The sequence below is a fragment of the Cyprinodon variegatus genome, unplaced genomic scaffold (genome assembly GCF_000732505.1).
Source record: "Cyprinodon variegatus isolate N-32 unplaced genomic scaffold, C_variegatus-1.0 Scaffold104, whole genome shotgun sequence".
Lineage (NCBI taxonomy): Eukaryota > Metazoa > Chordata > Actinopteri > Cyprinodontiformes > Cyprinodontidae > Cyprinodon > Cyprinodon variegatus.
In genome coordinates, this window is record NW_015150557.1 from 190,990 (window position 1) to 218,603 (window position 27,614).

The 27,614-nt window shown below is 36.1% G+C and overlaps 1 protein-coding gene across 8 annotated transcripts in view; it reads right to left on the reverse strand.

Annotated features, from left to right (window-relative positions):
• Positions 1-27,614, reverse strand: part of adgrb3 (adhesion G protein-coupled receptor B3) — a 147,167-nt gene that overhangs the window by 33,031 nt on the left and 86,522 nt on the right. For 7 of the 8 annotated variants that reach the window (XM_015374516.1, XM_015374515.1, XM_015374517.1 and 4 more), the window contains 8 exons: positions 22,564-22,670; positions 20,793-20,987; positions 18,004-18,072; positions 15,199-15,307; positions 8,881-9,027; positions 8,243-8,318; positions 6,130-6,232; positions 3,456-3,499 (listed from right to left, as the gene is read on the reverse strand). In XM_015374516.1, the coding sequence (XP_015230002.1) occupies positions 3,456-3,499; positions 6,130-6,232; positions 8,243-8,318; positions 8,881-9,027; positions 15,199-15,307; positions 18,004-18,072; positions 20,793-20,987; positions 22,564-22,670 (850 nt within the window). The remainder of the gene's footprint in view (positions 1-3,455; positions 3,500-6,129; positions 6,233-8,242; positions 8,319-8,880; positions 9,028-15,198; positions 15,308-18,003; positions 18,073-20,792; positions 20,988-22,563; positions 22,671-27,614) is intronic. The other variant, XM_015374513.1, reaches the window with a different exon arrangement.

Genomic DNA, 27,614 nt, shown 5'->3' on the forward strand with positions numbered 1-27,614 from the left:
AAACATAAAAACTGCTTCTCTATGTTTGTTCTGATTCTGGGTTTGCAGAGACATAAGATATCTGGGGGTTCATACACTGAAAAGTCTGTAATGTAATTTGGTGCTAAGACATTCAGTGATTTATAGAGCAAGTATTTTAAAGTGTATTTAAAAATATGAGGGGACCATATAACGATTTTTCAAACTGGGGTGATGTGCTCTACTTTCTTAGTTTTGGTGAGGATATGGGCAGCAGCATTCTGGATCAACTGCAGCTGTCTGACTGACGTTTTAGGCAGACCTTTGAAAACCCTGTTGCAATAATCAAGGATGAACGTCTGACAGTCTGTTTATTCTAAAAATTAGAAAATGTATGTCTTCAATCTTTTTTCCCTTTATCATAAACTAATGCATACTGTATATTTAAAAAACATTAAAGATAGAAAACATGTGGCATAGAGAAATATGTTATTGGAGGAATTTAATTTAATGAAACGAGGTTGTTCAAAGGCTAACTTTTAGTTTCCTGTTTTGTGTTTTTAATCTGGTTAGAGCTGCTGTATAATCTGAGAGAAGATTTATGAAGATGAAAACTTCGCACAGCATCGTGGCTTTTACTGCACCAATTACAGCCATTAAAATTATGTAAAATTCATCAAGCTAAAGAAGATGGCCACACAAAATGGATTTTAGCACCATTCTCTCAATGTGGCATTTAACTAGAAGACAAGAAGACATTTTTTTTGTTTTGCTTTGGTGTAAATCTAAATCTTCACAGCTGTAGCATTTAAGGTGATATGATTTTTTTCTTTTATTGTCAAGTTTTTGTTTATTTTGTTTTTATTTCCTCTGGCATGACTCCTAAAATGGCTTTAGAGCTAATAACATTGACATTTAAACATTTAATAAAAGGTTGTTTATTTGTAGTGTTGACTTAGGGGGGATATTAAAAAACAAAGGGGATGTCTCAGGTTGATCTATGAGCTTTCTCATAGTCGCCATCTCAGGAAAGCATATAAATGAGACCAATCAAAATATTTAAACATGTTTCATAGCTATTTTAATTTTTTTTTTACAAAAAGGAAAAAGATATACAGCCTAATTTTTTTAGGATTTATCGTAATATGTAGAATAATAAAGAAAATAGCTGCAGTTTGCATTTTTCTACCTCATACATACCTATACCAATAAAAGCAATCATTATTACTTATGTTTTTAAGGAGCTTTATCGCTGCAGTGTGCTCTTACACTCAATAAGGACATTGCTTACATAAAATCGATGAATAACAAAAAAAGTAAAATAAATAAAGATGATAAATCTGTATCTTTCAGGATCCTACAATTGTCCAGCATTTCTGAGTAGGTAACGTCTGATTGCAGTCTTATTAGTAATAGCTTATTAATTAAGTAATTTCCAAACTTTTTTATATTCAAGTCTAAGTAAAATTGAGCATTGTTAGTCTGATCCACTACCTGCGTTTGGTTTGGTTTACTTTACTTTTCTAATTGTTCCACCCTGATATGATTTAAACCAAAGTATTTGACAGATGGTACATTGTCCCATCATTGGGTCTTGAGAGCGTTTGCTATTGGGTAATGAGGAGTGCCAAATGTTTGAAATGAAGATGATTACAGTCCTGTGGAGTCTTTCAGCGCTCTGATTAGAATGACTTATTGTAGATCAGAAAAAAAAGCTGATCTGAAAGCATATGGTCCGGGAGTCATAAAAAAAACGGAGACGAATTGTCCTAGTTGTACCTTTGCGGTTCAAAAATAGACTAGTTGCCCTCAAATACTGCAAGAGAGAACAAAGCAGGCTGAATTCAGATGCTGCTTGAAGATGTAGTTTACATTATCAGCTATAAAATAACCAGTTTTGTCTATGTTTGCACTTGAAATGTTACACAAATAATATGAAATTTAAACCCTTTTGTTCTACCAGGTTCTACAATCTATTGATGAATTATTCAATTCTTAATACAAACTTACTGTGGTATTCTATAATATAAAATTGCTTTTCCTCTGAAGGCAGGCAATTCCCTATAAAGAGAAGTTTTAGAATAATCAAACCTTGTATGTATCAATCTAAATTTGAGATAACTATAAAAATAGGATTTAATTTAGTATTGAGGCAGCAACAAATACATTTTTGTATTTCTAGTCTACTGAGGGGAAATAACATTTTAACAATACATGCATGCAATGCAGTTTGCTATACCACTACAATGCTGCAGGTATTGAATTTAAATCATTATTCCTCAACCTAATTGAATGTACGTCTACTTAACATTTTCAGCGTAATCTACCTCAATATTGTAACTTTCCAGGGAAGATACGTTTATTTATTTTGTAATTTGCATTGTTAGTAGTTATAGATAATTATCAAAAGGTGGCCACAGTTTTTTATTTACCCTGCACATTTCAACTTGGGCACACACACACACACACATAAAAGCATGTCATGCTATATATAAATATGGGTGAGATGAAATCCATCCGAGCGACCGTCTTATCATTGTGTCCCCGCACCTTCTCGATGAGAAATGGGCTCGTGAATGCTCTCACACACATTCAATAGGCGTTCCTTCCGGGAGCATGTATGGGGTTGTGCATGTGCATATTTTTGCGAAAATCCTCCACCATACCTTTGAGTCTAGATTTTGAGTTTTTTTGTAGCAGATAAAGAATGACTCAAGTGTAAGTTGTGGGTATAATCATTAAACAACAGTTAGCTGAAACTGAAAAACTTATTTGCATTACAGTCACCATTTATTGCAAGTTTTCTAGTTTGGTTTGAAGTGTCTTTCAGTATCCAGGTTCATTTCTATTTTCCCGGACATTAAACTGATTGAGGGTAATATTTTGACAGTCATTTCATTGGTGACCAAGTCCAGCTACCATTCTGCACTTTTTAGATGCATCCCGTCTCGAACAAACTTCAATCAATTCAAATAGACACAACACAAAAAAGGAACCAGCAAAATACCACAACTTTTAGTTGAATGCATCATGCAGTATTTTCAACAAAACATCAAATTAAAATATGAATTCATGTGAAAAGAAATAGGTGAACTACCTCTTGGTCAATAGGTACAATAGTAGTCTTAGGCTGTGTCTGAACGTCCACCCAAATCCCTTTATAGGGCACTATATAGTGATTACACCATTTTTGATGAGTATCCAGACTATATGCCTAACTTTATATCTGTTTAATTTATTGTTGGTCTTCACAAAGGCTATTAATCACATGCTTTTGAACACATACACAAGTTGATTTATTTTGTTGATTATATGCTTTTTGATTAAGATGCTATTAATTTTAATCAAATACATATAGACCTGTAATTAACTTGCTAGAAAATTTTTATCTAGTCCCACCACTTATAAATATATATATATATATATATATATATATATATACACACACACACACACACACACACACACACGGATTAAATCATTACATGCCCACTTACATTATGTTGCTGTCCCAGAGTGCACAGTACGGCTTCAATGTTCCCTGGAATACAAGAAGAGGGTAACAAATCTCAATAAATCACAATGATTACATTATTTTTATCCTCACAACCTTCATCAATATCACATAATTGCGTGTTTGTCCAGTGTTGATCTTGTGAACATGTGTTCCATGGATCAAGGAAACTATAAATTAAAGCATGGACAGCATTATCACAGCACTGCAAAGCCAGACACATTTCATGATCATTTCATGATCAGATTTACATGCTCTTAATCTCTAAGATGCATAAAAAGGGGATGGATCACAGAAACAGATTTGTCTTTGTAATTAATTGACAGAGCTCCTGCCATTCGGTGCTTGCAAATTATTTATCAAGCCAATTAACCAACACTCTCTCTTAAAGGAAGAGGATAGAAACTGTGATCTTTGTAGAAGATTAAATAAACAAAATAAAAAGTCAATTTACATAACACCGGGTACATGCATGACATTTTGGAAATGAAATTAGAATGTTAGCAACAACAGATCCAAACTGTGCAAATAATTTATCATGTGCTTCTAGCTATAGCGGTGGTAAAAGTTTTACACCTGGGCATAAAAGTTATATTAGCTTTTAGCCTTAAAGAATAGTAAAGTTTGCAAGTTGGATTAAATGCCCATCAAACTGCTATAATGGTCTAAAAAAAAACATTACTTGGTTGCAAAAATGTTATTTGTCTGCATCTTGTTTGTATCAAAATAATACAGACAAACTCAAATATATATATAGGCCACCAATAATTCTGGTTGGGTATTTGATCATTCTTCTTATAAACAACATTTTAATAGGGTGTTCCCTGGTGTATTAGAGCAAGTTACCAAGTGAGCTAAAGAGCTCCGTTGATAACACCAAAATTGTGTTAAAGTTTTAACTCATAATCATACTTGAACCCATCCTTTTTTGCTTATTTAAGACCGGCTCAACGAGACAGCAGACTCAGCAGAGGTTTCCAGGCTTCCTTCTCCCAAGAAACCTGGTCTAGCTCTACAAGGGAAAGTCCCCAGTTCCCAGCACAGCCAATGGGCATAAACCTTCACTTGGCCACATCAGGGTGGGACATGCCTGGAGCACCTTCCGAGAGAGCCTTTCAGGGGGCATCCAAAACAGATTTTAGAGCCACCTTTGACGAGTTCCCTTGATCAGAAGGAGAATCAACTCTACTCCAAGCCCCTCCCATATGACCATTTATCAAGGGGAGTGTCCGGCCACCCTGAAGAGAAAGCTTGTTTGAGCGGATTGTATCTTATTGTCTGTAGGCACCAAACAGTTTGCCACAATTGCTTGCAGGGTGACCAACAGTCTTTGTTGATGGTCTCTCCGAAACTCCTCCCAGGCCTGTTTTTGTCTCTGTAACAAACTAGGCAGCTGAATGCTTGGCCTGACGGTATTCGCTTGTTGCCTAAGGAGTCCCACCAGCCAACGATGCTACTGTAGATATGATTCCTTCTTCAGCTTAACAGCATCCCTTACTGCTGGTAGTCAACTACTAGATTTAGGAACTGCCCCATTACAAGTACCGCAGACCTTAAGGCCATAGTTACAGGTTGCTATATTGACAACAGAGGCAGGGAATATGGTTAACAAAATCCATGACCCCTGCCTCCCCTTGGAATCTGAGAGAAGCTCTGTCTGCGGTGGGAGTTTTAGGTCTTTTAGTCTTTTAGGTCTACAATGTCTTTCCAGTTTTCTCTTCTTCCAATATATCCAACACACTACCAGGTTGTGACTGGTTGACAACCCTCTCTTCACCCGAGTATGAAGGACATGCAGCCAGTGATAAGGATGTCATGGTGCCAACCAATATGCTTGAACATGGAGTTCATTATGGGCATATGACTGGGACAGAAGTCCAAAAATGAAACACAACTTAAGTTCAGACCTCGGGGCCTGTATCTTCCTGTTGTTTCCCACATAGACAATGAACACCCCCAGCAGAATTATGGAATTTCCAGAAGTGATGCAATCCAGTATCCCCACCAGGGGTGCTAAGAAGGACTGTCAGAGACCTCTGCCTACTCAAATGCAAAGGAATGCAACATAAACGCATCTGAGCTGGATTCCAGAGCCCAGGCTATGCACGGAGGTGAGTCAAACCATTTCTAGCCTGTATCGCACCATTCCCTCTAGGCTCCACCTCCAGGACGTGGGCCCACTGGGTAATGGCCTTGCGTCACTCGGCTAACTTGGCAGAGACAGGTCCAGTGAGGAGGAACCTGACCACCAGGTGCCCACCGACCAGCCCCAGTTTTTTTTATTTCAACTGTCTGACTCGCACTGTCCTACAGAGATGAAAATAATAATAACTTTGAATGTACAGAAATAACTAAGGAGTCAGCTTCACTCAATCGACTACATACCAGAAGATGCTACAATCTCAGTGTGACTGTCCACATATAGGATTGTTTTACATCACAATAGACTATGTTCTAAACCTTTACAGGAATTTGCTGAAGGAACACTTTCTCAGGTAAAGTCTGAGAGAAAGATTGAAGGACTTGTTCAGAATGAAAAGAAGTAGGAAGAGTCAAGGTCAGGATTTCTAAACCTTTAAAAACAATATCAAGACTTTATTCCACACTAAACATGGAGAGAAAGACAGTTAAGAAGATTTAGAATATCTGGTGCTTACATTTGCCAGGTGAGCCAATTCAATCTCAAGGTGGGAGTCTGTTGACTTGTACTCAGGTCTCACGGTCACAGCGATAACCTTGGAGTTCACAGCGGTGTGATTCCTGCGTAAAATACACAATTGGTAATTGCTGTTAGGAAATCTGTCCCACCGTGTTTTTGTTAAACTTGTTTAATACAAAACATATACATTTACTTACATTTATGCAAGTTACAATATTGCTACAGTTAAGAAAAAATAAAAATTTCTAAGGTGAAAAAAAATCACAAAACACAAGGCTTCTAGAAAACTTTCCACTGAGAATAAAACTGCCAGCTGCTGAAAGAAGAATGAAGCAGAACAGCTTGATATAAAAAAAAAATATAGTTTTGCTTCTGCTTCTTCAAAGCTCTAGGCTTTAAATTATAAATAAATTATATGCTATGATTTAAAATTTGAAATTGATAGGCTCCATACAAAATACATGTAAAACTTTGACATTTACTGACATTAAAGTGAGTTTTTTTTTGTCAAAGTTTGCACACTGAAAAAGTGTCAAAATGAACATTATTTTTGCGATAGGCTTTTTTCACGTCATTCTGAAAAGGGCAATCTGTAGAGTCCCATTATGATTTTGTTTCCATACAGGCACCTAGGGCTTCTGCTGATGCTTTTGCTGCACAGCTTGCCTGACATGTCCTGGAATCACCACTCTGTCCTTGGATATCAGTGCCAGAGTCTTGTTGACTTGCAGCAGACATCTGTGGTTCTTTGGGCCATTCCACGGAGCCTTTCAGACACTTATGTCGGTCTAAATTAACAGCATACTCACTGCTACTGTGATTGTATTTAAATTCCTAAATCAGTGCCAATGAAGTCCCCAAAGGCTTTTGGACAATGCACAACAAACAAGATGTTAGTTTTTTCCACAAAGTTTTCCCTCTATCACCTGGAGAACATTTCCTGGATTAAAGGGCTGATGTGCCAGCATGATCTTAAAACAGTCATTTCCATATCATTAGTTTTAATGAGTATTGCAATGTGTCTAAATAGGTGCCTATAATAAATCTCACCCTAAGGTCTTATGAAGTGACACTCATAAGACCTGTTTAGATTTAAGTCAGACTCTTACCCAGTGACTGTGTAATTAATCAATATGATGGTCTTCACTTAGTGAATTAGGTTAAAATTAGGTTAGGGACTTCAAATGAACTTTTCAATAATATCTAATGGTGTCATGACTCTGCACTTTTTGGTTCTGTTTAAGTTTTCTTTTGAAGTTTTCAGTTATACTTAGATTCATGTCTTTCTGTGTGTTCTAGTTTATTGGTTTAATTTCCATTTTGTGTTATTCTAGTTGTTGTTGGTTATATTTTTGAGTTCTTATGTATTTCTTTTTTACCCTCTGTTGCATTCTCCTTCTCCTAACTCCCTTCTAAACTCTTCTGTTTACACCTGCTTCCAATCTGCTGATACAACTCATGTTCAGTCACTGTTTCCTGGTTCCTCATGTGTGTTTTCCTGGATATCTCCTAGATTTTGGTTTTCTGCATTTGTTATTTTGGATTTTTGCTTCAGTTGCCACTTTTTTGGACATTAAACCTACAAGAACTCATCTCTGCCTCCCTAATCTCTGCATTTGGGTCCTCTAAAACCTGAAAAATGATAAACAATTATTGAAAACGCATGACTGTGCATAGTTAATAGTAGGACTTAAAACTGTATTCTTGATTTATGAAACTTCTACTTATGAAAACATACATTTCCCCTAAAATATAGTCAAAATCTTCTCTTATTTTACTCTTGTAAGTCAAAAATTATGTGAAATCCTGTCTTATGAGCTGGATGTAGTGTAACACTCCTAGTTCTAACTATTAGTCTATTACAGTTTGCAGCCTACTTTATCTCCAACAGAATAAGGTTCTTGGGGGCCATGAAGTAAGTGCTCACAATGCAAAAAAAAAAAAAGGTTTTTAAAATAGCCTCATCCAACCTCTTACAAATTTCAGCTCTATAGTATGTTTCCTTTTTTGTCTTTGTTTGTTAGGGGTAAAACATGAGGTGAGACAAAACCTTTAAAATGACTGAAACCTAAGAGCCAAATGTAAGAGAGGAAGAAAAATGTTAGCCTTACTTTGGTGAAGGTAGCATGAGTCCAAGAGTTTTGTAGAGAACAGTTCCCAAAATGAACACAGGCGACCCCTCCATGTCTGAAAAAGGAAATTGTTTTACAGGATGATGAATTTAATAAAAGAAAATAATTGATCAATTTCCCTGCAGTTAGAACATTTTTGAAACATGACTCCTTTATTACTACCATAGAGTCTGACTTACAGTCTATCCCAAGGCAGTTGGCATTACATATGCCTCAATTTTGATAAGTAACTTCCTTTATTAGCATGGTTTATAACAGATAAGGCTGATTTAACCAGTTAACAAATTTGCCTAGGATTAGAATATTAAACGTACACTGCATTTTTTTAAACACATAATATAAAAAAAAATGATTTAATGATTGAAATAGCAAAGAAATGTCATTTTTCGTGCATTTAAAAAAAAATGCCTATAACATAAAAAACACAATAACTTAAATAACATAAATCTGTCATAAAGTTATTTAAAACTTTACTATTACTATGCAATTTTAAGGTTTGATAAATTATCAATTTTACCCATAAAGTTTGTCTGTACAAATTTGAGTCTTGCAGAAAAAAACTTATTTGGACAGGGTGATGTGGCTTCATGAAATACTGGACTTGCTCAGTGATATACCTGCTGACTGGGAAACAAAGAGTCCCTTTGGGATGACCACTTTATCTTCTGAGTTCCTGGCCCACTCGACCATGCCTTTACGACCTTTCATGGGGAAGTTGATGTCAGTCATCACAGACACTGCTGGAAGTCTCTGGATGCTGGCCACTGCAAAAACCAATATGAAATATAGATTACAGATGTACTCCTGGGTATATATGAGTCAGAAGATCATTACATGAGCAGCTGAAGCAGATAAAAAGAGAAGGACTAAAAACATGCCAGTCTATTTTGCTTTAAGATTTTAAATATAGAATAGAAGAAGCAGGCAAATCTAATTAAATACTCTATATACTGTACTATGAACAAAGATTTGGATTTAGATAAACCTACATATCCACGAGAAAATGTGAATTATACCTAAAGCTGGCCAATCACAGCACAAAGACTGGTAATTTCCCTAATCACCTTAAAAAAACAAAACAGTGTTTACTGTGGCATTAACAAGAAAAATATACCTAGGATTAACAAAAATAGAAGCCCTAAATTTGCAAGAGGGAGGACAAATCTGTGCTGTTCTCAACCTGCTATCATATCAGGCCCCTGTCAGGAGGTGGCTCAGCAAAGGGGAATTTCCAGATAATCCTAGTATTGATGTAAAAACTCCATTGTTCATTGTACTGCTCTGGTAGTACAATTTATATCCTGGCAAGACTCCATGACTGAGGGAAATCTGTGACAGCGGAGGTGTGCCTGTGTGTTTGGGATGATCCAATAGAAAGCGTGAAATCAACAAGCACCAGCAGGCTTGTTCCCAGTGCCAGATGTTAAGAGCAGCAGTGGTTAGAGCATGTTTATTTTGGCTTGTAGTTTAAGTCACAGGGCATCAATTGAAAAATCACAAATTCCTAGGATATAGTTCAATTTCAGGATTTTTTCTAAGGCAATTTTGTAGGTTTATATAAGTTCTCATCTCTCACTGAGTTTGAAAAGTAATTAAAACAGTCAGAATATTCTACATTCAGTATTTTTGAGACAATATAATAACTGCTTTACTTATACCCAAACAAATCTTGATAAAAAAAAAATGCTTATTTCTGATTTTCCTATGTAAATGATATTATTACCCACATTTTGTTATCTAAAAAGGTCTTCTTGACAAAAAAATTCAAAGTCAATCTGATTTTAAATGCATACTAAGTTTAGCATTTAATTTTCTAAGATGTTATATGGTTTTTCTGTGTCCTCCAAAGGAGTGTGAATATGTTTCTGGATTGGAAAGCCTTTTGCAATTACTGTAAGGTTATTTACCTAAAAGTAGCAGGGCTGAAGACAGTGCAGGAGTGACAGTCGCTATTTATCCAGGTGTCAAGAGACCCTCATAAATAAGTGACAAAAAGATGCAGCAATTTCTTACTCAGCCAGATTTTTCCCCATTTGGCTTCCACCAATGGCCTACAAAACTCTCCATTGCTCTAATCAAAAGTGCTATGTCATCAAGGAGATAAATATGTTTGGGTCAAAACTAACATGAGTATGCAGGAACCCAAAGTTTACTTCCATAGACACTATACTCGGTATGTTTTATGAATTCACGTGATACGTTTATGTAGAATACATGCTAGATAAAGTCCCATACAAAGTTATTACTGAAACAATTTATTTTATTTTTTACATCAACCACTATAGTACCTGGACTGAACGGTTTTGTCATAAATCAAAATTGTGATTATTTTATACCACTAATGCAATTTTTTGGGGGGATTTTCCTTTGCACTAATCACAAACATCTAAATGTTTACTTTCAGGGTTTCAGTTTTTTAAGCTTGCTTGTCTAGTGTCCATTGTTGCAGGACTTTACTGTAACCTCCTGTGAAAAAGTGTTTACTTCAATTTGCATGGCTGGATTTACATGCTAGCTTCAATGCTTTTCCCCACTGTGTGGTGAGAAACCCACTGTAAGCATATTACAAACATCTAAATGGCTGAAGCGACACATGTAATGTCTTTCTTTAGTTAATTGTAATCTTACCAAAACTGAGTGCATTTGAGATTTGAAAATTGCATGTTGATAATTTGTGGTTATATTGCAAAGGCAAATAATTGCCCAGCCCTGTATAGAACAACAAAAAACATCAGTGAATTGTATTGGAATTTTATTGTTATGAACTCTCTTGTTCATGGGGAGGATGATGTGTACAGTGATGTGTAGTGTTTGTTTCCTGCCATCTATGCTACAAACTTCAATTTGGTGTCATTTGTTTGTGATGAATTTGAACAGAAAGTTTTTTTACTTTGATTTAAAAGCTGATTATGTTATGCTAGCTTTTTAGTAGTTTTGTTTTTTTCCCACATTTTCTAATGATGAAGTCAAAAACTGTTCTGTTAGATTTTCTAATAAGAAAGAGAGGAAGAGCGTTTCATAACCTAACATTGCCTTGAGCTGCTCCACAGTTTTGTTCCCCCCTTAAAATCCTGTGTTGCCTGTTCTTCATGATTCTGTTTTTTCAGTGATTTTTTGTGTACTGAAATTGAATTTTAAAATTTTTATGTTTACAAAAATTTTAAACTTTTGGCTATTTAGTTAGTAGTCAAATTCTGAAGACAGTTGTTGACACCGAATTTTATTCCGGGATGTAGAGTGGCTGAGTTAAATATTTGTTTTAGTGGTGGTTTTGAATCAAAATGAAAACACTGAAATGTGGGAAACCGTATCTTTTCCTTGTGCTTTTTGTTTTCCTCGTACTGCTTGTGTTGGTGTATTATAAAAAATCTTGAGTGTTGTGGTTGCCTTATTATATCATTTTGACAGTCTACAGGGTAAGGTACATATTCAATGTCCCATACCAGAGCAGATGTTCAATATGCAAAGATATACAAAACAAAAGGATTATTTCTGAAAAATGCTTGAGAATTTTCACCCATAAATGTTTACATTTCTATCCAAAACTGCCGTGATCTTGCCACTGATGACTGTCTTGATTGCTCATTTCATTCATCTGTGCAATTCCTCATCACTGCTCATCATATCTACCTGTCCCAGCTTCTATTTAAACGACTTGCTCCCAGTCATCAGTGCCAGATTTTTCTCAAGCCCTTGGTGAGAGTATTTCTAGCCATAATTATAGTGTTCTGATTGCCTGATCCTGACCTGTTTCTGTCTATGGACCCTTGAGCCTGCCTGCCACTGTTCTGATCTGTTTGCCTGACCTGTCTTCGGATTCTTTTGGATTATACTTTGGACTGAACCTGGATCTGCCTCCTTCACCCTCTGGATTATCATGGCTTCCTTAGTCTGTTTGGATTTGATCTCCTGCCAGTTCTGTGCTCAGTTACCTGCCTCGGACACCCTAGCCGCCGCTGCTGCAAATCAGCAAATGTTCTGTTTTTAAATCAATGCTTTTGAAGTTATCCCACTGTCTGTCTAGTCTGAATACTGGGTCCCTCTGTTCTGAGTCATAACAAAAACCCCAAATCTAAATAATGGCCTGCATTTGTTTATTCTAAAAATTCTTCATACCATATTTCTAATATTTACATATTTTTGTAAGAGAGCTTTACATAATACCAACAAGAATTTGAGACGCAGACTAGACTTAATCTTTACAGCTTTTAGATTATGCAAAATTTTTTACATTTATAGTATTTTATTTACTTTTCTTAAGCTTATTTTAAGCTTTTAAAATTGTATTTTGAATGTAGAGTATATTCAATGCAGAACAGACTCTTTATAATAACCCCTCACAATATAATTTTCTTATTTGTTATCGGATAAGACCAATAGAAGCTTGTAAACAAAATAAATACCTCCTCCACGGGATGATGAACATCGTATATCTTTAAAATCGGATTAGAAAAAAAGTTGCATCACAGAAGACACTGTATTACATATGCGCTGTGAACCTGCCACAGAATCACACCCAAACCACTGACTGAACACTGGACATGAACAGACAGCTCATGCGAAGTAAATACAGCAACATAAAGGTGAAGAGGCACATGTGGGTTACAAAGGTAGCTGATGCTACAAGGTCATCACTAAAAAAAGATGCAGTTTTGTGTGTACAGACAAAACCAAACATGAAGCGGCTTTCTATGATTTTTACCAATCTGGTCCCTAATATTAAAAGGACTGTTTACGCTCCCCCATAAAGCCGACTCCATGTGGATACACAGCCTGAAGGACAAAATATCTTTGTGGTTACATCAAATCTCTTTTCGGAGTGCATAGAGTTAAGTTTCATTGTTTAGATCCCATACCTGACAGAAATCTTTTAGAGTGATGTTTGCATTTCTCTCAGTGTATTACTGATTATCTTTGGATCCTCTACCCCTTTTGCCCTTGATTAAAAACATGCATTGATTGCATTTTTCACAAGAAACTAAATTACAACTGAGGTTTCTAAGCAGGTAAATGCTTTTCTCTGTGTTCACTCTGTAACTGACCAGTTATATACCCAGGTAGTGGCCAAGAAACAGGGCAGAAAAATAATTATTTCCAAAAGTTTTTTAAGACAGTTTTACTTTCACGTTTTCAAAGCTTTGCTTGAATAACAGCAGCTCCTTCAAAATATTTACTTTTCAGTTCACAATTTACACAGTGGAAATAATTGCTGGAAAGTAGGTTAAATGTTGGCTATTGTTTGGAATCCAAGTGAGAATCCACCCTCTTGAAGCCAAACAGTATATGTACCCATTTACATGCATGAATGAGTTAAGAACACAGTTCTTCTATTCCATGGCACTGAGACACCATTCACTGAAGAAAAAGAGAAATGAAATGAGACCGCAGGGACCTTAGATCATGCACGATGCTATGCAATAGAAATTAAAAAGAACACAAAGGAACTCAAAAGGAAGGAAATATTGCATAAACTATGTAGTTAGACTCTAGAGACCAACAAGGGGATATGTTAAATAGACAAAAATCAGTGTAGCAGAAAAGCTCATTAAAGCTGCAAAGAATAACTTTCCCAATTTCTCTTTCAATTTAACGGCCTTTGATCAGTAACTTGCATAGTATGTTTCTTCAAGAATGTGGCAAGGAATTGACAAAGTCTTTTTTGTGATGCTGTGCTACAGCAAAAACATCCTTCAGGGTACACATGAGCTTCATTGTGTAAAATGTGTCACAGGCGAGCCTGTGTTCCTATTGGCTAGTCTCAACAGATTTGACAGCCGATTGGTGATAGTTTGTGGAAAGGTGGTTACGCCTCCACTTGTCTAGACTGCCTAGACTCACCAGGTGCATTCGAGATTAGCAGTGCCACACCTGGAATGTGGGTGACAGAGAAGGCAGACGTTTGTGTCATCTAATTTAATGGTGGAAAATAAACAATAAATACTTATTAACACAATAAGTTGCATAGGACCAATGTGGTGCTAGCCATCCCGTTCAGTTGTCACCTTGTTCAGTTACACACAACTCTTTCCCACTTTTCAACAGGCTGTTAACCCCGCCCAACAGCACAGCCCTAAGCACTAAATATCACCACTCAGCTGTCATTTCTGTTGAGACTGGCCAATAGGAGCACAGGCCCTCCCATGACACATTTTTCACACCAAGAGAAAAATCCTGACGCAGGAGTAAAGACTTTCGAGAGAGAAAAGACAAATATTTTAAGAGAGAAATCTATTTTTGAGAAAGAAATGTTATTAGTCTCACGGCAAAAAAAGAAAAACCAAAGTTTATTTTTAAGAGCTGTTTGTCCTTTGGAAATCATCTTCCAAATGTCAATTAATCATCTATATATCCTATGACAAAATGTTTTCCCTCAAAACTTTTTCTTCCTTCTCAAATAACATCCGTTTTTGCTATCAGTGTGAAAATTTGTAATCTTCATATATATTTATTTTACTTTTACAATTATTTTCCCATTTAAGATCGATTTTTTCTTGTATTTAATAAAAACACAAAAATAACTCCATATACACAATGCTTGTTAAGTCTCACTCAATACTTAGAATAATGGGTCATGTCCGACAGAATCAATTTTAAATGCACAATTAATATTTTGTTCACCTTGATATAAGCATTGAAAATAAGGCATTTACATAAAAAGCCATTTAAGTAATTTTTTCGAATGTGGAATATTTGGTGCCAGGAAATTAGCACATTGAGACCAAAAGATCAGTTTTAATTAAGAATATTGATTTGCCATAATTTTACTCCCCTCAACCTTACATCCACCATTTCTCCTAATTTAATGATTGTGGGGAAATTGAATCAGAGAGACAGCAGAGTGCTGGGATTAAGTGTCTACGGCGAGAAGAGATAAGTGGTTAAACAAACTCAAAAGGCAGTGGGGCTGGGATAGGGAAAAGGAATATGATCCTTACCTAAGTTTCCAGTCATTAGATAGGCATTGTGAAAATCCTTCATGCCCAGTCCAACAATATGGATGAACTCCTCTATGACCTGCATGAGTTCCACTGCTGCAGGGTAGATCTAAAAAAGATAATGACAAAATCTCATTAAAGATTCCTACAGTACATTACATTACAACACATCATTGGTAAAGTTAGTTTAGAGATCATGAGGATCAATAAGCAAAATGAGCAAAATTAGGATTTGAAAGTCTTACTTCACATGATAAAGGAAGGATTTTACAAACTGCCAAGTGTACAGGTAAAGGTAATTTCCAAAGCACCTTGCTAGTAGTACAGTGGTATTTTTTGTGTCACTCCCTGCTATTTTGTTTTATAGAAACTAAAATTCAAAGTACATTGATTTAAGCATTTAAACTTGTGTTTGTTGACTCTTTCTAGTAACAGGTGTGGAAAGTGGAATTTTGTAATACAACATTTAATTCATAACCTTGTAAAATCAGACACATTTACGTGTGATATCCTTCATAGCTCAAAACTTTATCAGTAAAACAAAAAATACCAAAATTACAAGACCTCTGAAAATGAGAAAAAAAAAAAGAAGCTACAACTGGGATTGAACATTAATGTCACATAAGCACCAGAACTGTATTTAGCATCTTTTCCAGCACAGTTCCTGGCTGGCTTACTATTTTAAAGACCCAGCCAAGTTAAGGGCTTTTTCCTTTATCCATGTGCCACCCAACGTGCATTGGCAGTAAGCGAATGTCTGCAACATGGACAGGGATATATGGGATGAACTGTAGCAGGACTGGTCCAGTCAGGTCTGCTCGACAAATGCAAAACATTAAAGAATGTTATTATAAGAGAGGTTTTAAATAACTGGACCTCTGTTCTCAAAGAATGAGGGTTTGTAAATAGTCCAGTTTAAATGCAGATGTGCTGTGCCTGAATATGCCACCAACCCCCATAAGCACAAAACGGTGATGTAATATAAGCAATTGCTAGACGAGGTACATTTTAAGCTGAGGAAATATTAGTGCATGACTTCAACAGATGTGTGAGGACACCCTCATGATGCCATGAGGTTTAAAAAGCCTTTGAGTGGCAATTAGCAATTTACACCCCGGTCTAAGGTGATACCGTGCAAACACCTGAGGTAGGTATTTCAGTCCTTTCTCTGTATCACCTTGTGCACCATGTATAAGCACGTGCCTCCACATGATCTGCCGTTAAGCCAGCTAAGTTGTTCAGAGATGCTGATGTCAAAGCCTCTGACAGAGCAGAGCGAAAGCCATACTGGGATTGTGGGGAGGGGGGCATCACATCGCCCCTTCCGGCACGTCTGACGCAGAGTGCAGTCATGCTCATTCGGCTCGTCTCTATGGTAACCTTAGAATGTGAAGGCGGCATGGGGAAATGGCTGCAGTGGAGGTTGTGTAGAAAGAGCTCTTCCTTTGCTTGCCATGGTAACAGTGACAGGAGGTGAATATATAGTGATCTCTGCACAGAGCCAACCCTGCAGCTAGTAAAAGCTCATAGTGAGGTGTTTCATGTAAGAGGAGTTTTAAATGTCCACAGTGTGCAGAGCGTGTGTGGGGGCTGTGGAAACCAAGCTCATTAATGCAAAACCCACAAGTGAGAAGAACATTTAGCCGTGAAGTCATAGCGTCGTCTGTTGAAATCAGGCAACGTCGCTGTCCAAACGCTGAGGTGATGAAGCCAGACAGGGACATTAATCACTAAAGAAATCATTTATCTTGCCACATCTACATAATCACTGCTCAATCAACCAAAATCATTTCCATAGTCTACGTTTTTATAATCTTTCTGTACCCTTATTTGATGCATTCTAACTAAGGCAACCACTTGTTTATTAGCTTTTCTTTCAGACAACACTTCGATCTGTGATGATAAACAGAATCTCCAGTATGTAAACACCTAATTACTACCTGCATCAACAGCAAAGGCAGGCTTTCTGCGCAGTGCTTAAAACTGCTTTTAATTTTAGCTGAAGTAGTATGATCTACAGCCAATCTGGGAGTAAATGCAGTGGAGATGTTGCATATTTTAGCTGATTAAATTCATTTTATGCTTCAGAGCAGGTGACGTCCTGCTTCAGTCAGTTTACCACAGAAAGTGACACCTGAGCAGATGCCCTTTGCAGACCTGCGGTCATCGCAGATGGCATCTCTGTTAGAGTCTGGATATGTGTGATGCTAGAGTGGATGCCTCAGAAACCAGGAGCAGTTTTCAAAAGATATGCCACCTCTCCAAATGGGAGTGGATTTGCAGGGGTACCAAGCAAAATACACATGCATCTCCATTCATTTCTAGGCAAATTACTGTTTTATGTTACTGGCTTGCAGTACCAATGTCACACAAGTCAGACAGGAATTTGAGATGTGGATGTTGTGCCTTAAGCAATAAAATATCTGAATTGAGCGTGCATTTATTAAAATTCAACTTAAGTACTACTCTTATCACATGATGATCTGTGTGGGCTAAACCAACGTGCATGCAGGAGGAACAAATTCTGCAGTGTTAATGGCTGAACAGTTTCTGTGACTGTGTTGCTGCCATCAAGTGGAGGTCTGGGGTACTGTATTATTCTTTTTAAATGAGGCCAGATGTCAAGGCAGCTGAATGACCTTGCATTCATGCAGGAAATACATTTTTACAGTACATCTGACTTTTATTTATCTGTTGTTGATTTTTGCTTTATCCACAGAGTTCAGATGTCATGAACACAACTTGTCTAACTCAATATTAATGCAGAAATCTAGATTATTTAAGGAGCAGTGCACATTTGCTTACCTTTTGTGCATCTTCCCATTTCTCCTTATTTTCCTCCTCCAAGAGGTTGCTGATGATTTGAAAAAAGTTCTGTGGAAAAATGATGAAAGGGGAAAATACATAACTCACCCACGCAAAAGTATTACAGGCACTGCAGCAGCCTTGCTTTTTAAGCTCATGACATTAGCACCATGCACTTAAAAGAACTGCTCTGAATAATATACAGATATTTGAGAATGTGAGATGGCAAAACAGGTATTTCTATAAGGGGATAATGATGGTCCCTGCAGGGCTCAATAACACTGTAAAAATGTGCAACTGGAACCATGTGGGTAAACAAATGGGGGAAAGATGAAATTTGAGTTTTGGCTACAGCACAGAGAAAAAAAACCTTCCAATCTCCTGCAGCTTGCAGAGAACACTTATTGCTACAGGAGACAAGCACAAGCTGCAATAAAAAAAAAGAACAAGAAAAGATGAAAGCGAATGTTTGAGCAGCTGTGCAGATTGTCTTCTTTGGCAGGGAAAAGCAGGGCCTGCCCGGGGTGCATGCCTACAGTAGTAATAGGACCCCTGTCTGATCTTTCGCCTTGTTATTTTGTCTGGTCTACAATATGCCTGAGGGAGTGGCGCTCTCTCTCTCGCTCTCTCTCTTGACACAGGCTATCTTGTTTTCTACTTGAATGCTTATGCTCCCTCTGGTGGTAATGTGCCCACTTTAACACTGCATTAGCGCACAGGCACATAGAGGGGTTGGGCTGTCTGACTGCTGTCCCGCCTGCCCACACATATACACACTACGGAGCTCCTCTAATAGCAAGAGATAGGATGCTCTCCTCATCTCATGGCTTTTCCAAAGCATCAGGAGAATTGGCTGAATAGGGCCAGGTTCCCCATCCATGGTCAGAACATTAAGGTTTTATTTCCACAGAAACTAATAGGCACAGCAATTCTTACAATGGAGAAAGTGTGTTGATTAAACAGAAGCCTTTACAGTGTATTATTAATCTGCAACTAGCAATTTTACTGTGCAACCACTCCAAACTTGAATGCATTTTTAAATGTATTATCTGCCTGACAAAAATTTGGATATAACTTTGAAGTGTGTCTTTTGTTTAAATTAGAGTGAGAAACAATAAGAAAATGTCACGTTTTAAATAGATTCAATTTCTATGTGATTTTTACCTTATTATCAATTTTAGGTTTTTGCCCAGATAACTAACCCGCCAAAGAGGCTAGGGATAAAGTTTTGGTGTCATGATTTGTAAGACCTTGGTTTTATCTGCCACAATTTGCATTCCATGGAAAGGCCCCTTTAAGATACTACAGTAGTACCTTTCTCCAATGGTTAATATGTCAGTGAAGAGGAAACCCCAGATATTATTGGAGTGCCATCACAAGGAAATGGTAACACACACAGAAACACACATACAAGCACACACTCTTACACCTTAACTGAAATTTGGAAATAAACTATTAATTTAGCCTATGTGAGTTAAAGCCCATGTTGATGAATACAGAAGAATCCTTGGAAAAAAAGTGAAAACTTCATCAACTTTGCAGTATAATAAGGATTTAAAATAAAAACTGTGATGACATGGTTTACCCCAAAAAATAATTATTTATCAAAAAATACTGCTACTTCAATATTTTGCCAAAGAAAATAAGCAAGAATGAGCAAACATTCTCCAAATCCCAAATTCATTAGATACATAATGAAACCTAAAAACAGTGCAGCTCTATTTACAGCAAAATGGGACTTTACAAAGAATTTGCCCAAGGAGGAATTTAACCACACATTATCTTTAATGTCAACTATTCCATTTCTTTTTACATAATTAAGCACTACATTAACTTTAACTACATAGTGTGAAAAATGCATTAAAGTGTGTGACTGTAATGTGAACAACTGCAAAAAAAAAAAAAGTGACAAGAATACTGTGCAAGAAGGTAACTGCCTACATCTAAACCTGAAATAGAAGTTTTCTTTACATTACTTTCAACACTTGAAGCTCCCCAGTTCTGGTATAACATAAAACTAACATTTATCACTTATATCCTAATATATTGCATATTTTTAAATAAATTATAAAGACTCAGATGGGAGATCAAGGACTGTGTAATACAGGGCTGTGATATCTAGTTCTAAAATATTTGACCATGAATTATTTCTACACTTAAAAAAGAAAAAAAAACTCCAGAAAACCTTGTGATTTCATTCTCTCTCACATCTCTATGGGGAACAATAGCATTAAAAAACTTTCCAATACAACAAAGTTAGATAAGAACCCCATAAAAGGAAGGCTAAGAAGAAATTAATTCCCTGATTTACACACATTCATTTCTACGCAAAATTTGCTTTCTTCTACCAACATATATAGGATAATTATCTCTTTTCCTCTGAAATTTCTCCTTGATAATAAAATACTGTTATACATCTCAAGGTGTTCAACAAAGCATGTACAAACTGCAAAATATATTCAGCCAGTAAGGGGCCTGAAAAGCATGTGTCTGAAAATGCTACAGCATTTAGGGCATAAATGATCTTATTGGAGATGGGGGTGGAGCTTTAGCTATAATCTCCATCATCCTATTGACAAAAAGAGGATCAGACTGCAGTTAACCCCAACATAATGAGATGAAATAGATTAGAATGTATCAAGATCTCTTGATATGATAAAGCCACAAGGGGTATTTGTGAGCCTTTGTGTTATTTCTGACATATTAGAAAATGTTTTATCTGATGCCAGGATTTTAAGGCTGGGAATTCTATACTTTTCATGTTAAATTGAAGTTCCTGAAGCACTTACTTGAACATCATCTGAGGAAGGCTCGTAGCTTGCCCTCTTGAAGGTCTCTGTCACATTGCGAAGTATCTCCACTGATGAGAGAAGGTCACCAGCGTAAAAGTTCCTGCGCTGGGTGAGATCCAGGAGGTTCTTGGTAACCTGGGACATCCCATCACCCGCCAGCATCCTCTGGCCCTTTGCAAGATGACCCTGAACCTCCAAGAACAGCAGAAGAAAGAACTTGGGGCATCAGTGTCCTCTAGCCAGTTTGTTAGATACATATCAGGCTTCACATTTGGAGTCAATGGAGTGCAAAAAAAACTCCATATTGCTATTTGACACCTATATCCAAGTGGATTGTGCTTCATGGATGTTTTGAAATGAACATATCTGAATTAAAGGAGGGTACTAGAGCAGGAGATACATATTTACGCAGAGACTGCATGTTGAAATGACATTTCACATCATTGCACTGGAATTATGTCTATAAATACACATTCACATGTGCAACACCGTAAGGAAACATAGAGCCACCACCCAGGTGGAGGAAATAGTGAGCTACTGTACATCAGGTTATAAAATTAATACTTTTTTGATGATACACTTTTTAAGTTTTTAAATTTATTGCATTTATTTGTCAAAGATAAATTTTGAGGGTTAACAACATTTAACATAAATTTTGGGTAACCTTTTGATTATAGGCCTTTTGCATCCTTGTTTAACCCTGTATGGATCTAGAATTCATCACAGTACCCTGTGTGACTACAGAACCCTCCTAAACACACTTAAGGTGGTGCAGTTTGAATTCACATACAGCACATCCAATTGATAAATCAGAAAGGTCGCCACTTTAATCAGATCACTCATTCTTTCCAACATCAAAATCTCTATAACTTAATCCAAGTGTTAGATAGGAATTTTAAAAGATAAAAAAATCTCCCAACTTATTTTTTTAACTGTTATGAACATATTTTTGTTATAAGGAAAACACTGTATATTCATTTGCAACTATAAAAGGTGATATTTTTTAACAAGAAAATGTCATCATTGATACAATATGACATTAACTTTGAAGTGTTATCAGTGTCACCTCAACATAGTATTTTACAATAGTACATATAGATATCTTTTTAAATAAGGAGCTAAGAATGCATATTGTAAATGAAATGACAGTATAGTGTACAAAATTTAGAAGTGTTCTCTTAGAAAAGTGAAGTTTTTATGTTATATGATACAGCTTTACATTTATTTTGCCTGGTGGACATCTCTTTGCTTTTTAATGTAGGTTCTATTTTAGCCTTTGAAAATTATTATTATGTTTTTAACACTGAGAGGGAAGGTAGAAGAAATAAAGGATGTACTGCTGTATTCCAGGCTATTTCAGCTAGCACAATATAAGATTATAAGGTTTAAAAAACAAAATATTGAATGTGGGAAAGGAAAACAATGGTTCATTGTCCATATTTCTTAAGCTTAAACGCTTGTCTTAAAGTTAAAAACATGCAGTTATTTTCTTTTAGCAGATTATATTCTGCAAAGAATAGAATCTGCCTGTTTGGGGGAGTTTAGCATTAGAACAATAGCACAGATAAGAACATGCCAAAAAACAATAAATCAAACAGATTGTTGCCCAGACATTGAAAAGAGTATGTATTTTAATTTGTCTCACTATTGAAAGTGGTTAATCTTTGGCTACCTCATGATGAAGTAACGGGGGCGGGAAAACACTGGGGAGGTAATTTATGATCTATTGGACACAGAGGCTGTGAGAGGAAGCTGACTTTGCACCTACTGATTGCTGCAAGTATCTGAATTCATTTGTTATGCATCGAGCGTAGCTTGGCTGCTCCCAAAAGGCCATGCCGCGTTGATCCAAAGAGCAGCGTCGACTAGTGGTGCCTGCAAGAGTGGAGGGGGACAGCGACAGATTTGGAGAGGGGAATCAGTGAACAAGGGATGAGAGTAGAAATGAGTAAGCACAGAGAACATAAGGAGAGGTAGGGTATTAGGAGCAAAGTAGAGGAAGTAAAAAAGGCAGTAGACAATGGTAGAATGGAATGGGGAGAGACAAAAAGAACAGAAACAAAACAGTTTTTGTGAGAGAATTCATTTTACAATGTCTATTTGCACAGAACTCAACATAGAGGTACCATGTTTCCTAGGATGTGTGCAAAAAGGAGAACAGGTGATCTCCTAAAATAGTAATCACATGTATGAAAAATATTACAATAAAAGACTCTATAATGCTATTGCTTTTATTTTGTACTTTTCAAGGTGTGTTAATACAGCTGCTTAGAGTCAAACATGAGAGTTATCAATATACTGGTAATAATAATAAAAAATCGCTCGCCTATAATAAATTAACAATATCCCGTGTAGAAAAATTTATTTAGAAAACAATCATAGGAAATGAAAAAAATATATTTCAGAAAATATATCTACACATCCGCATACCAAAACTTAAAATACAGTTAAATATGCTACACTGTTAAAAAATGATTATATATTTTTTTATTATCTGTAATGACATTATGTTTACAGTAGGAAGTGGCAGAACCTGTTGCAGAATTTAGAACATCTGTTACCCTCTTTGTTTATGATAACAGTAAAGCACCTGAGTTAGCTTTATGTCAGACATCAGTCGATCTAGGATGGGTAATAGTAACTAGCATTAAATGTAATTCATTTCAGGGCCCCCCAAATCCACTGCTTGTCCTGCATTTAAGCAATGATAAAATAACAAAAGAGATACCTAGTGCACAACTAACATAGGGGTCCACTATTACTTAGTATAGTTTACAGTTCATCTTACTGCTTCAGCACAGATGGTTGATAAACAAAAGTGAAACTTCCATGTTACAAACATTTCCCTGGGCAGAGACACTTCACTCTCTCCTCTCCTTCCACACACAGGCAAAAAGAGATCCAAACCACATGGAATACACACACTCTTCTCTGCAGTCACAACTTGGAGATATGTCTGAAGGTTTGAGCACACAAAACACTGTTACATCCTGAGATCACCCATGCAGCACCATGAGCCTGCCCAGAGGGCAGCATCACATGCCTGCTGCTTTACACTGGGTTGAGCATCTGTCTCCCTCAAAACTGGCTTCTCCTGGGTGCTTCATGTCACATTCGCAGTCATCAAAAGAATACTCAGAGGCTCCATGGCTCAATGAAGCCACCAGAGGTATATCATATTACAACTAGATACCTGGAAATTAGGCATTTATTTAGTTGTAGTCTGAGATTACTGAATTTCACAGCTTACTAAGAGAGACAAAAAGCTATTCTCTGTGACAATTGTCAAAAAAATAAGAGTCAAACTGTTGAATTCAGTCTGTTTTTCACTTAAAACATAAGTTTAAATGAATAATAAAAAAAATGTATAATATCTACTATTGTAAAAAATTAAATCAACTTTTACAACAAATCCTAAGCTGTGTGATGCAGATTTTTAAATATGTTTTCCACAATAATAGATTGAACATTATTAATATTTTGAATCACTTTAATTTTTTAATAGGACAAACTGGTATACAGATCACATATAAAAGCTTTGCAGACAAAATAGTATGTATAAAAGCATATAAATAACCTTTTAGCACATATTTGCATTGCATTAAGCATGGCAGTGCATTGTCTGCATTACTGACAGTGGATGAGGATACGTTTTTTTTCACTTATTAAAAAATACATCTATTTTCTTTTAATCTTTTTCATGGTCAATAGAGAAAAATGACTCACTAATAAGACTTTTTGTCCTTACATCATTCGTGGAGCATGTACAGTCGCTTGTATATGCAATATATGTTACAGAAGATGTGCTTGATCAAATGCAAGGCTGCACTATACATACATGTAGACACTGATCTCTCATTCTCTTCAGCATTGGTCTTATTAGGGGACCTTTTGTATAAACAGCCTCTTCTAAAGATGAAAAGCTCAGTCAGAATTTATTAACAGAATAGGGGGAAAGAGACAATTCACATTTACACTCTGCTTTACAAAAACCTATATACTGTATATTGCCTTACAAGTATAATCCATAAACCTTAAATCTTTTTTTTTTTTAGAATAAAACTATAAATTTCAGTAAAATTATCTGAGACTGAAGTAGAAGCAATTTTAGTAAGTGAAAGGAAACTTCATTCTTTTATTTTTCTTCACAGAAAATAAAAAAATTGGGAAACAATCTAAAATTATAGCAATCATTTGTATTCAGTCTCCTAAGGTCAATACATGTAAATAAAATCTGAGGTAAAGATGTGGCTCAGAAGTCAAGAAATAGGTAACAGAAATAATTTTTGTACAACTTAATTGCTGCATGGAAAGAGCTATTCTATGAAGGGATCTGAGGTTTTTAAGTGAAATGTACTGAATAATGTAAAAAAGGTTTATGTTTTTAATGGAACAATGTTTTGAAGTTTAAAGTGATTACTTTAGTTTAGAAAAATACATCTCAAGCATCGAACATTTAACTGTGAATTGTTAAGTCATCATCAGAAAATAAAAAATAAAGTATAATAAAACTATAAATATATGACAAGAATGTCTCCTTAAACCAACAGATTTAGTTAGGAAAGCATTGATTATGGAAAAAGTCAAAAGGCCAATGGTAAAAATCTGTTAGCAACAAAACCTTAATTGTGCAATTTAATAATCTGAGGAAAACATTCGTTGGAAGGTAGTCAAAATAAGCGAAGTGTCCTATGTAAAGCCTTTTAGGAGACACAAAAAACATAAAATGTGATAAGGGTGCTTAGGTCAGATAAGTCCGAACAGGACATGATGGTGTTGATGCAAAATGTTTTGTGTGGAACATCATAGTTATTAAACAATCTGCTAATATTTTGTTGTTGATATTGTGCGTATGATATTTCCTAACTGTTAATGTATAGAGTGGTGGCAGTATCATGCTGTGGGGAGGTGACTTTTAAAAGGAAACAGTTGAACTTAAGGTGGGAAGAGCTAAATAAAGCACAATATTAGAAGAACATTTTGTAGCTGCTAAAAATTGGAAACTGAAGTAGAGGTTACCCTTCAGCAGGCAAATGAGTAAAATGGCCTAGTCAACTTTCAGGTAGCTACATCTACCTGTACAGACAGGAGAATGAAAACCTGAATCTTCCGCTGCACATGGGGTCAGACAATCACTCTAGAATATGAAATTAATATAGAAGTGGTCTCATGAATGTCAACAAAGGAATATGCTTCAGTCTGCAGGTAGAGTCTAACTTTGAATCTCTGTCCTCCTTAAGACAGCCCTCTCTGTGAAAGCTATCATCAGAGTGTGTAAACCCTGGATTGGGGCTAACAAGCTCAGCAGTTTCTGTCTGGTATCTATTGTGTAACTTTCCTATATTAAGTAATGATTAGAATGGGTCCAATAGATATCGTCAAGAGGCTGTGCTGTTTAAAATTTGCTTGAGTCTGGTTCGACTGCCGGGCTCATTCACCACAGCACCTGCAGGATCAGGCTGGAGGTGAGCAGACATTAAGCAAAAGAAGATAATGTTGTTGAACATCAACCTCTAAAAAAAAAAAAAAAAAAAAACAGTTCTGAACATAAATCCACACTTCACACAATCAGAGGTCTATAAATAAAAACTATTGGGCTGCATCAATATGGAAAGCCAAAAGTGCTATAAATTCAATCCATTGAAAATTGAAAATATTTCTTAAGAAAAATCATTGTAATTTGAGATGTATGTGTCAAAGTGATTACATTTTTTTTTATCACAAATAAATAATAGTTTCAATTTAAATTAATATTTTTATTTAAACTATTAGTAATCATCTAATAATTATTATTCTATAATAATGTATATAATAATATTATAATTATTCTAGTGATTAATTCTAGTAATAGTTAAAATAATTACTTGATTGCTATGGCCTGGTTAGTAAAAAAAAAAAAGTATCATAATTGGTAGAGGCCCATACCCATATATTCTGTCCCAGGCCCATTCAAGGCTGTCAGCTGTCATGTCCTATATCTTTCCTTGTATAGCCAATGTTACCATGTCATTAACTGCAAAATACAGATAGGTACAGTATTTCTTTTTCATTATGATTTACCAAAAAGAAAGCAACTTTAGTTAATTTTTAAGGTTTATTGATCCAATATATAACATAGCACATGAATATCAATTGAAATGTGTATGCCACATCTTGTTTTTCTTTCAAATTTTGTTTTTGCTTTATGTTTCACTTGTCTGTGTATTTCTCATCGTACCTCTGTTTATCTCACATAAGTTGATACAGGCTGGAAATGAATTTTCTATAGCAAGCTTTTTAGTAATATTTGTTCAAGGGGCTCAACACAAACAAATATCTGTTTCATGTTTGATTCCTCACATTTTGTCCTTACCTCCTGTCTCCAAAAGCTGTCATCTATTATCACCCAGGCAGCACTGATGGCCCTGCACTCGTCCTGTGATGACCTTGATGATCCTACAGTCAGCGGCTGAGGATGTGCTAAAGCCCCTAAACATATTTGTTCTACATTCACTTGTTCATTTTTTACACTTCAGTTGTTATGCTTGTTAAGTCATGTTCTCAGCAGCCATCAGAAAAGGTCAAAGGTGGTGTTTTTCTTTTATGGATTCACAATGAGGACCCGTGTGAAAACCTGCTGAGACTGCAGGTGTAATTACCAGCTTTACAAATAAATATGACCTGAACTCAGCTTTAGTTAGGTATGATATTTTTTATGTTGTGATGTGCCAGCCTTGAAGACCAGAGGCGCTGTGCTTAAATATTAAACATGTCTGCCTTCAGTACAATACAATACTTCTCAGAGATGGCATAGCTCTTTGTCAAAGAGAAATCCTAATA